This window comes from Schistosoma mansoni, chromosome 2 (genome assembly GCF_000237925.1).
Source record: "Schistosoma mansoni strain Puerto Rico chromosome 2, complete genome".
Lineage (NCBI taxonomy): Eukaryota > Metazoa > Platyhelminthes > Trematoda > Strigeidida > Schistosomatidae > Schistosoma > Schistosoma mansoni.
The window spans coordinates 3,782,710-3,795,393 of NC_031496.1; the positions used below are offsets into that span (position 1 = coordinate 3,782,710).

Below are 12,684 nucleotides of genomic sequence, written 5' to 3' on the forward strand. Positions count from 1 at the left end.
TTAAGAACTAAATATCACCAACCTAATTAGTCACAACATACAAGCTACCCAACACCATGCTTTAGAATTCGCGCGAAAACCATGAGGCGCTATCTCAATCCTGACTCGTTCATTGAAGACCGCCAGTGTAGTATACCAGTTTAGCTATACGCAACAGCATCGCATTTCAGTTACGTTACCAATTAACTAATCGCTGTCTTGTTTGTTCTAAAAGCCTTAATTGCTTTCGGTTTCATATAGTCAGTAAAAGGTGGGTCTTTGGCTACATAAACGAAATTCACCTTGAGTTCATGCACATCCCGAAGTATTGTATTAAAAAAAACGAAGATACAAAGACTATTTATATTGTGCGACGACGTGTTTCTCTCTATCAGGAACAAATGGAAGATCATTTTTATTAAATATACGAGTATTTCTTTCCTTGCGCCTTTCTTTGGCTCTGATTACTGCATGTTCTTTACTGGAGGCGTGAATCGTTTTAGGCAGATGACGATGCTTTAGAATTTTCCGGACTTCTGGATGGTCTTTGAATTTCTCTCGTAAAGATTCAGATGTCTGTAGGGATGCTTTTTGTCTTGGCTGAATCTAAACAGAATAAAATTTAATGAGTAAGTTGAATAAAAATACCGGTCCAATAATTTCGTTAGCGTGAGCTTTCCATAGTCGGACGTTTTGATCTGATGATGATGACAGAACAAACTTTGCATCTAATGTCACCTTGACGACAAGCACACGCTTCATGCGTCTGGTGTGATAAACATCAAACGATTCTGTAGAATCACACTTCCAAAGTCGAATCTGTGGAGATATAAAGTTAGAAAACAAATATGCTTACTGTTGAGTCGTAGCTTCCAGTTACAAATTCTCTTCCAGTTGGTGAATAGTCTACATCAAGTACTGCGTTTACGTGACCACGGTAAACTCTACGAGGGAATTTGAAGAAACGATTGTCAAATGTATAAACATTATAGTCTTCGGATGCAGCAGTGAATATGAATGGTTCCATTGGATTCCATGAAAATGAATTTAATTTCAAATCCATTTTGACCTGAAACACGGATAACACGAAATTGAAATGTTACGGTTTTAATAAAAGTGGTGAACTGAAGATAAAACAGAATATCAGGTATGCAACCCACGATGATGCGAACTGATGTATGGCTTAGTAAAAATTAAACACTGAACTGGCAATCAAGAATTAACATCTAAATAGGTTATGGGTGTTTATTTCGCAATGATATGGCATTTGATTGGTGAAATAGAGAATTGGGGAACAAATGATATTCACATAACCATAAAACACCAAGTAAATAAGATTTAAGTTTAGTTAGCAACTAAATGTGACTGTGACGGAACAAAAACAACAACTTAGTTCTAGTCGGGCTACATAACTCATGCTTCTGTTTTAGTTGTGATTAGTATTTTTCCATAAGATTTTATGGGAAATAACTAGTGCAATATGTATGAACTTCAAACATTCAACTGTAACTGTCAATCTTCTAACGGTCTAAATGATCCATTTTTTTCGAAAAGATACTGGATCCAAATAGAATAATTTTCTCTGTGTATATCAAGCGAATTCGATCTCAGGATAGTTTAAAGACTCTACTACAAAGTTCTCAGGAGTTGGAAAATCATGTTAACCACCAAAATCCAATTCGATGACTGAAATTCCCATTTGCAATCATTAAACAAAGTAAGTCCATCTACAAAAAGCACAATATTTGATAAGACTCGTGTTGAACATTTGGGTTCAGTAGTATGAGAAACTACTGATTTAAACCTTGAAAACTTAAAATGAAGCTATTGTTTACTTCATGATTGTATTTAAACATACAAACATTGGTACAAGAAGGCACCAAATAGATATGCGCCACGCCTCATCATTCGATTTGTGTGAGGGCTGGAACACCGACCGGGTGCCCAAACCGAAGCAAGTGGTCTACTTAGGAGTCTACTCTAAGTCTTTGACCTAGAGAGATATAATCCACAATGCAGTAGATCAACGTCAGGAGATGCAGTCCCATGGTAGCCGGTGACCAACAATTTGTTCCCTCAGGATTCTGGAGCCCATGTGCATTATTGGTTTGGAATCAGGGTTTTCAAACTCCCATAGGTGAACCTTCTGTGTTCACCAACCCGGTTAAAGCGACGGACATTCGCTTTCCGTCCTCTCAATTTCGTAAACAACAACCCCGCCGCGATAATGAAGTGGTTGTATGCATGTGGCCATGTGAAAGCATTTAGGGAGGGAGGGTAGACTATCCCTAGTCTCGACCGTACTAGGGCATTTGGGGGGATTTTTCAGTATAATTAATTTGCCTGAACATTCATTAGTTTCAGATCCATAATTAGATTTTCTAAGTGTTTTGTCTTGTAAATTTAGATATTTATAATAATAATAAGTGCATTTTAAATAGTACTGTAGTGAACGAGAACACCAGTGGGGACAACCAAATGTAATTGAACATAAAATTACAGAACGTCTTAGTAAGATCTGAGATCCATACAATAAATACTTCATTTGCAAAATGTCAATTAATTGTCTCAGACTTGATTGTTTCTTCGTTTTCACACCGATCACTCCGTTCTCGTTCTTTTTTCTTTGATCTTCTTTACCTTCTGCCGCCAGATATTTCACTTCCGATTCATGATACATACTACTTATATCTGTCAACATTAGTAACACACCCCACGGTATTATTTAAACTTGTATTAATCCCATTCGACTATCTATTTACTCTGAAGAAGTAGCTTACATCAAGTCACGAAACCACAGTAATACAATTTTTCTGCTTATTGGGATATAACAAAAAATATATTTATTGTTGACTTTTTACCCAATGCTCAATCTATCTGGAAGTTATAACATTAAAACTGAAGATCCAATGTAGATGCAAATGTAAACCAAATACCTTCATTTTAATTAACAAATGATTTCGAATGAAATAAGGAATTGAATTTGAATTTAAAATACTACGAGATGAATCTACTCAACAGTTCCATAAGAAAATATAATGTGCTCCCAGTCTTCTAACAAGATACTTCAGTTCGCTGTAGCATTCTAAATTTAAATCAAAGTCTGAATGTTGAAGAACACTCGCCTCCAAATGCCCTAGTATGGCCGAGAGTGGGGAGAGTCCGCTCTCCCTCTACAAATGCTCTCACGTGGCCACGCGTATATAGCTTCTGCCACACAAGTCCTACTCATCGCCTTCTTGTGACATTACTGTTGTTTACGAAATTGAGAGGACGAAAAGCGAATGTCCGGCACTTTAACCGGATCGGTGGAAACGGAGAGTCCACCTAAGAGAGTTGGAAAACACTTATTCCAAACCAATGGTGCACATAGGCTCCAGTATTCTGAAGGAACAAATGGCGTATGAATCAATTGTTGGTCACCGGCTACCATGAGACTGCATCTCCTCACGATGCTCCACTGCCTTGTGGATCAGATCTTAAGGTCAAAGGCTCCGGGTATGGCCCCCTAAGTAAACCACCTGCTTTAGTTTAGGCACTTTGGAAGTATCATAGCCGTCACACAAATCAAATGAGATTTTTGTGGCGCATATGTATCTCGTGCTTCCCTGTACCAATATTTATGTGTTGAAATAAATAAACTGAATGTTGGATAGACATAAAAAAAGCAATAAAACAACTTCCTAATAAGTATAATTTAGTACTTTAGCCAACTATTACGTTGTTTCATGATTTTGATGGAGGAGCCTGATCTACAAGATTAACTATGAAAGCCTTTATAATCGACCAGAATAAAAACCTTATATATATATGGAAGCTTCTTCGACACTACGGCGTGCCTGAGAAGATAGTCAACATCATACGGAACTCCTATGATGGACTAAACTGCCAAATCGTCCACGGAGGACAACTCACCGACTCGTTCGAGGTAAAGACCGGTGTTAGGCAAGGTTGCCTACTCTCACCCTTTCTCTTTCTCCTGGTGATCGACTGGATTATGAAGACGTCAACATCTGGAGGAATGCACGGGATACAGTGGACAGGCAGGATGCAGCTTGACGATTTAGACTTCGCGGATGATCTGGCTCTTCTATCACAAACGCAACAACAAATGCAGGAGGAAACGACCAGTGTAGCAGCAGCCTCAGCAGCAGTAGGTCTCAATATAAACAAAGGGAAAAGCAAGACTCTCCGATACAATACAATATGCACCAATCCAATTACACTTGACGGAGAAGCTTTGGAGGATGTGGAAATCTTTACATATCTGGGCAGCATCCTTGATGAACACGGTGGATCAGATGCAGATGTGAGGGCGCGGATCGGCAAAGCAAGAGCAGCATACCTACAGCTGAAAAACATCTGGAGCTCAAAACAATTGTCAACCAACACCAAGGTTAGAATTTTCAATACAAATGTCAAGACAGTTCTTCTGTATGGGGCGGAGACGTGGAGAACTACGAAAGCCATTATCCAGAAGATACAAGTGTTTATTAACAGCTGTCTACGCAAGATACTTCGGATCCGATGGCCAGACACTATCAGCAACAAGTTACTGTGGGAGACAACAAACCAGATTCCAGCGGAGGAAGAAATCAGGAAGAAGAGCTGGAAGTGGATTGGGCACACTTTGAGGAAATCACCCAATTGTGTCACAAGACAAGCCCTCACATGGAATCCTGAAGGTCGAAGGAGAAGAGGAAGACCAAAGAACACATTACGCCGAGAAATAGAGACAGACATGAGAAGAATGAACAAGAACTGGAAAGAACTAGAAAAGAAGGCCCAGGACAGAGTGGGTTGGAGAAAGCTGGTCGGCGGCCTATGCTCCATTGGGAGTAACAGGCGTAAGTAAGTAAGTAAGTATATATATATATATATATATATATATATATATCACCTTGCGAATAGGTTGATCCTGTCTGCAGTCGATTAGCATTAATGAGTTATCTTTGGTCAAAGCACATGCAATATTATTCTCGACTGGATTGAACTTTGCGACATGAACCGGTTCTTGACCCCAACTCCATTCACGCAACGGTACATCAATTTTAACTGAAGAGTATAGCAGACACGATTCTGGACCACCAATAAGAAACTCATTTGATGAAGGATGATGATCCATACAATGAGGAGTCCATTTCATTAAAACACTACTCAGTGGTTGTTTCCAACATGATACAATATCATCATAGTTCATTCGCCATTGTTTGACTTGACCATCTAGACTACACTATAATAAAAATGAGAGAAAATAGACTAATAATTAATGGAATTGTTTTATGAGATATAAGATGAATTTAGTTTTCTTCACGAAAATTCCATAATGCTTGATGAGTAAATACCTACACGTTTATAACATAATTTCCAAATCAGTCAGTCAGTCACAACGTAAAACTTCGTACGTCTTGAGTGAATACAGTGGTCTTGAGTGTTGTTAGAGGTATAAGGGCAGTTATCACTTCCCGGTTGCCCACACCGTGGAAGGGTTCTTCTAGAGGTACCTGAAAAGGAAATAGGGTTAGGAGTGGTCTTTATTAGCTGAGAGCGTGACCGCAGTGCCCAATAAACAACTGCTTGAGGTCGGTCACACACGACCTTTTTGTGGGTGGTTTTTGAGTTAGCTCCGTACTTGTTGGGACCTTACTGCAGGAGACGGATATCCGTGGGATAAGGCGAGGTGTGCATTTTTAGGGTCGGCCTTTTCTAACCCCACCCCTCCTTGTGGGAAGGCAGCATCGCTGTTATACTGGTTGTCTGAAGAGGAAACACTTTACTGCCGTCACCCCTCTGTACAGTCAACAGTACGACTTCACCTTCAGACCTTGGGTTTGCTGCTTTTAGTCTTACCGCTCTTCAACCAACCTGTCTGGCATGGTAGAACCTGGAGTAACGATTGTTCCAGTCAGTATAGCTCGATTGGTTTATCACGATAGGCAAGCCCGACCACCACGTCAAGGTAGCAGCAACAGTCGTACGTACGTACATCAGTTCGAGTTGCCATACCACATTTCAAATACTTTATATAGTTAATGATGGATAAAGAAATTGACTTGGGACATATGAAAGTGAATAGTAATACCGAAAACGAATATTGTGAATCACTTAATTTGCACATGAATGAACAAGAGCTATAAAAAATGTAATCACTACATCATAATCAAACTTGATTAGCTTCACTTTAAAGTTCTAATCTTTTCTGAATTTTACCTTATCCATACATTTTCTTATACTAACCTTAGGTAGCATTTATACCGTATGAAAAGTGAAGTAAAGATTGCAAAGGTTACTTAGTTGCTCTTGATAGATTCTGATTTGCTAAGTTTTAATGAATAATCCACATTTATTACTGAAAAGATACGGCAAAGTTTTATATCAGTTGATCTATTTCAGTTAGAAATTCCATCAACTAGCAAATAATTCAACAGAAACATATATTATCAGAAGGGGTTTTGTGGAGGTTTCAGTATTTTCATAGTTGAAAACATGAGTCAATTGAAGTTAGACCACCAAGGAAAACCTGGAAGCACTGGACGACCGTTTCGTCCTTCTGATAATAATAATCATATGCTTACTAGTGACTGACTTCAAGAGGTACTTCCTAGAGTTCTAGTGAGAAGCAGTGACTAGTGGAGTTCAACCGCGTCTGTTGTGAGATAGGAACTCACTGAAGACAATTGGTGAACGGTTGCTCAACTTCTTGGATTGGTTGAAGTTAGATATTAACACCATCGGATACCAGCTCAGTGGTCTATCAGTTAAGTGCTCTGGCGCGAGACTGGTAGGTCCTGGGTTCGAATCTCGCGAGGCAAGATCGTGGATGCGCAATGCTGAGGAGTCCCACAATAGGATGAAACAGCCATCCAGTGCTCCCAGGTTTTCCTTGGTAGACTAGCTTCAATTGACTAATGCTTTCAACTATGAAGAAACACATATGATTTCACTGCATCAAGACTATATCACTACTGAGAGAATGAACTAGTGGATTGCTTTTCAAAAAAATTATCAACTGATTAGCCGAGTCAGTGATCTATGCAACGAACAATCTCTGAAAGACAACACAGTTTTACATACATATGAAGAAATGGGGACCTATATGAAACAAGCTGACTCACTTTTAGTTATCTCCAGATAACAATCTAATACTAAGTTGGGCCGTCTAGATCGAAAGTGCTTTTATTAACTAGGTTGTTTCACAGTCTACACATTCAGAATTTCGTCCGTAAAGCGAAATTAGTAGGTCAACTGATGTGATTTCTGAAGCATCAATTTGGATAGTACTTGTTACTTAAGTATTTTTATGAGGTGAAAACCAATATAAAAAGGTTAGATTTAAACTAGAGTACAAACACCAGATTTTCACTATTGAGAAAGGCTTGTAGTAAACCCATTTAATTGTCTACTTGCTGTAATTTAGACAATTAACCCATTATGTAAAACTATGTGTGAACCTGATTGAACACAAATATGTACATCAATCTTTATCTATCCTCTGATTGGTTGTAAACACAGACAATCAATAACTTACCCACATTCGATTAACTCATAAATATATATGGATTTTTAACACTCGCTGGTTTCCCTGTGTGCTTGCTTTCTGCACGCTTGCGGATTTTATCAATTATTACCAATACACTATCCCTACAACTGGTGTTCTAGCTTTTGAATAATCTCGAGTAAAGTCATAATACTACCGGGAGATTTGACCTGCATAAATACTGAGTAAACGGGATATTATTTGAGTCAGATATAGGCTTTACATAGAAATACGTCTGCAGACATTTATACCTTGCTTTGGTAGTCATATACAAAATCAATGAGTCTGACAATCCGAAAGATAATGAGCAGAGTTATTTGAGTTGTTTAGCTCTGACTGTGCCATAACTTATGTGCAACTATTGAGCTACTCAGCATGATAAGACCTCAGAAAAGAAATGTTTTATTCATCATAACTTAACTGGGTTATGGTGATAGAGAGGTCTAACCAATGGTCTACAAAACAACTATGGTTGGATTGTTAAAATAATGACCTGCATGAATGTATAAATATGGATTACGATGAGTTGTGATTATAACTATCTTGCCGATCGATTAAGAATCTTATTTATCCACTTGCTGCTAATTCCAGTGTTAACTACTGAAAAGAGGATTTCAAGTGAAGAACCCATCAGATACATTGATTGACTAGTTAACTGAAATGCCAAAATACCAGTTTAACAGATTGTTCTGGCATTAACATATGGAATAATTAAAAGGAAACAATGAAGTTGACAGAATGATACAGCTTGCATAAACCAGAATACCTACTTTTAAAAACGATCAGGTAGAAACAAATGTGTTGATACATACACACAGTTCTTCATTTGTAACGATTCAATCCCTTTAAAGAGTGTGGAAAAAGGTACACAGTAATAAAGGAGAACACCAAAAAGGAGAGGAGGAACAAATAGCAGTCCGTTCTAGAACAATTTAATGGGATAATGAGAAAAGTTTCAAGCCACAGTACTAAGTTCAGTGCCCATAATAAATGCCGTGACAGCTTTTGACAGTTTGATGAAATCACCATTTTGAAAACAGTGAAGAAAAAAAGTGAAAGTATCAACTACTTATTTTGAAGACACCTGGATCACATGAGCTAAAAGAGGTGGGGACTATAATGAACAAATTTGCCGAATTCTACCATGGGGAATCTACAGTTCCGTTATGAAAGATCTTACTGAAACGAACAGTGAGGTGAAAGGGTAGGATAGAGACTTAAACAAACTCATTGGTGACGGTCATCCAAACATATGGAAATACACTGATGTTCTTAATAAGGAACAGAACCCAAGAGGATTGAAGGGACCCAGAAACAGGACGTAAAGAAGGAGCACAAGGTAGAAGCATGTATTTAACTGGTTGTAGAAATTTATGCAAACAGATCGACACTAAAGTATTTACGCGGAAAATCACGTAACTTTAATCTGCATATTTGGATACATTAAACTGCTCTAAAAATTAAAACATGTAAGTAACATTAATATCTGCACCCTATGAATAAACCATCGAATCGATGCACACTCTCGATTTACAATATTTATTTGATGTACTAATGGCATGAATTTATCATATTAAATCGCTTTGGATGCCCCCTCTGATGTGTGGGCGAGAATGACAGTGATTGGTTATCTTGATGAGTCAGACATTAGATAGGATGACAGGTGTTATGTGTTATATATATTCCCCTATCCTTATTATGTATTGACTGTTCCTTGTTGATGGACACTTATTGATTGACTGTTCTTTGTGTCGGATTTTGGTGTGGAAATATATTGACGATATTGTCAGGCTAATCTCGTGTTCTTGATCTGAGTTGTGTTGAAGTCCTGTAGAATAGACACTGGGTGGGAATCTAGTGTAGATATTCGTCTAAGGTAAATTAACGTCCCACGTACGTGTAAAAAGTGAAAGGACTGTTATAACAAGAAACCCCAAGCGTTATAACCAGCATCCTCTTTATTGTTTATAACACCCTCTTATTGATGTGGACCCCTGCCGGGGGATACCATTTGGGGCAGGAGATTAACTACTATTAGGTTGGAGTATATAAATGTACCAGTCGAAAATAACCTTAATATTTTCTATTTCTCAGTTTATACATATCTGAGCTAAAATACAAAATATCTAAATAATTGGCTGAGCGAAATCACCGACAGTGAAATTAGGTAACTTCGTAACGTTGCAGCAATGAAATCTAATAACTTTATCAATTCATTAGAACTGCATCAATTTGAATCGTTAGTTTTACACGGGAAACTGCAAAAAAGCGATTAAACGGTAAGAAAGTGGCAAAAATGTCTGAAGTTGTTACTTATTTGAAATAAAGTACTAGGATGTTATTTTCAGTTTAAAAAAATCGATCGATTCAAGGACGAATATCTGCTAACTAAATGACGCATATGCTGACCAGCAATTTGGCTCATACTACTTTATACCAGTGAAACGTAGCCTTTAGAGTTAGGGGTCTTGTAAGTTACCAGTATTCGGTCACAAATGCTTTAAAAGCATTTTTCGTGTGTGTTTGGACGATTGCGTTATCAATCTCGGGGCTAGACGCAGGGTACTAAGCAAAAATACCAAGTGGACAGATAAGATTGAGGATCGTTATCGACTGACAGGTATTAAGTATGACTAAGTATTGCCTACCTTGCCGAGTAATGCTTGTTGTAATGGAACTATGGAGCAGCCAGAAAACGACATTATCAGTCCATACAGTCACTGACTGCTAGACTGAGAAGTGATGAGAGGTATAGACTATCTAATCGTGGTTCTTATGATAGTTGAAACTATTGGTTGGAGACGTTGGATAAGATGGTTCTGAATTTTTCGCAATGAAACAGGTGCATCCACTATTCAGTGAATACTTTCCATCCTTTAGAATCACATTTATCACCATCATTGATACTACTTTGAACTTTATCTAATAATTTCATCTCATAATGCTGATGTGGTATGGTAATATGGACCAATACATATTTGTGACAATTTCCAAATTATTAATGGCTGGCTGGTTGAACCATAACACTGTAAGCTAGTGATAATACCGATGATTTAGCGTCTGTAATATAGTACAAGTACAAAATATCACATCAAAATAGGACGATGAAGACCTGGGATCTTTGATCGTCATTGTATTGGACTAACAACAAAAAATTCCCTGTTACCGATAAATACTCCTGAAGTTCTGTATGATAGTAACGAATATTCTTGCCAAGTAATGGAGACGAAGTTAAGAAACGTTACGTTGAATTACTAAGGCATATGGTGGCAAAGCAATGGAGGTAGGAATAGAAAGTATCATATTTGGAAATATGGAAAATGAACTAAATTATTGCTACTTAGTGCAGCTTGATAACATGCCTTATTTTGAACACTCCACTGTGTGGGATCCTACGGAAGTAGATACTTCAGATCATTTTTTTAAGGTGCTACTTTCTACAGAACACGTCCAGATGTTATGAATGGAGGTATGAGACTTTCAATAAACTACTTCGGGCTGGTCGCTCTTTTCGATATCACAAAACTTGAGTATACAAAATATACGTTAAAGATTGCTTCAAAAAAGACTATTATGTGTCGATCCAGTATTTTTGAGATGATCTAGAAAAATTAATTGATATCTAAGGAGTTGTTGTGAAGCGAATGTAGTTTCGATATTTGAGAAATGTCGTAATTCAATGTAAGTGAACAAACCGTTGAGTGCTAACCTTGTCAAGTTCAGTTTAGACAATATGCGTACAAGATAATTTATCATATAAGTACATCATCTCCGTAATTTTGTGGATTTCGGGTGTTTTCCCAAAGTCTAATGTTCTCCAAAGTTTGGGGAATTTACCCTGATCTGAAGAAACTTCGGGGCTTTCGAGCCATTTCCTTAAAATTTTATACAGCAGCTTCCACAAAATAGGGAAATTAAGTAACTTAGTGATTCATTCGCTGAGATTCTTACAAATATATTATTCCTAATTAATGCCTTAGTAATAAACAAGTTAATAACTTACAGTGTATATCAGCCGAGACTTATTGGAGTGACAGATGCCTCGAACTTCACTCTCATGTGCAATAACCTCAACTACTTTATTTCTTTTTGATATGTTCCAGAATTGAACCTAAACATACGAGTTGAAACAAAAAGGTGAGCTACGAACCTTCCCATCAGCTGTTCCAAAAGTTGCCATGCCCAAAGTCTCTGTATTTAACGAAATAGCTGTGACCATTTCGGTTGATCCTTCAAGAGCTCCTATAAAAGGCTTGCCCATCATCTTTCCGAGCTTAGCAGCATTTATTGCCCTGACATATTCTCTTTCACATGAAAATGGGTGTTCTGTTGCGTTGTGGTTTCTAGGAACTATGATTTCATTTGCTGATGCTAGACTGTCGTACTTTTAAATATATCATCGGCAGTTTCCCTGCGAAAATCAGAAGGATTGCGTGAGAGCATTCGGATCTTCATCTTCAAATGTTTGCCAAGATTTTGGTCATTCAATACCCAATTTCTTTGTGCACCCTGTCTAAGTTTTCACAATTGGGTAGTCAGTGGACGTGTTTTATTCATTGTCGCTTGCTTTTCAGTGAGAGATCAGCTTCTCCTTGGAAATATTCACTGGTTTGGCAGATACTACTTGTTCGGATAAGACGTCCCAGACATAGAGTCAGTTTGGTGCTCATTAAGATTGTCTACCACCTCGAGGTGTCTAGTTGGGGTCATCTACAGGAAGCCCACTGCCGACATCGAGTACGACAAACGTCTGATGGAAGGATTAACTCGCTCTACGCGTCTCGGATTCTCTCAAATCCTGATTCTAGGGGACTTCAGTCATCCTAGAATCAACTTCGTGGAACATACATACATTGGAGGTGACAACTCTACTGAAGCTCTGTTCTTCAACCTCATCGGTGACATGGGATTGTTCGAAAATTTGAAATCGGCAACTCGTTGGAGAAACAGTCAGACGCCGTCACGCTTAGACTGGGTATTCACAAATGAAGAATTCCTAGTTGACGACCTCTCAATCCTGGCTCCCCTGGGGAAAAGTGATCACGCCGTCTTATTATTCGGCTTTGTCAGCAAAACGGAGCTACGATATCCCACTAGCAACAGGCGCTGGAATTTCAAACGGTTGAATGTGTTATCTTTACAGGACTATCTACAACAGGTGGATTGGG

At 38.2% G+C, this 12,684-nt stretch overlaps 1 protein-coding gene across 1 annotated transcript; it reads right to left on the reverse strand.

The window, feature by feature from the left end:
• Positions 1-336: 336 nt before the first annotated feature.
• On the reverse strand, positions 337-11,971 carry Smp_134060 (putative u3 small nucleolar rna (U3 snorna) associated protein; the record flags this gene model as incomplete). Its single annotated transcript, XM_018795371.1, has 7 exons — positions 337-585; positions 628-798; positions 836-1,048; positions 4,880-5,193; positions 11,516-11,627; positions 11,667-11,866; positions 11,902-11,971. The coding sequence occupies 7 exons, from the start codon at positions 11,969-11,971 to the stop codon at positions 337-339; spliced, it is 1,329 nt and encodes a 442-aa protein (XP_018649691.1).
• Positions 11,972-12,684: the final 713 nt, after the last annotated feature.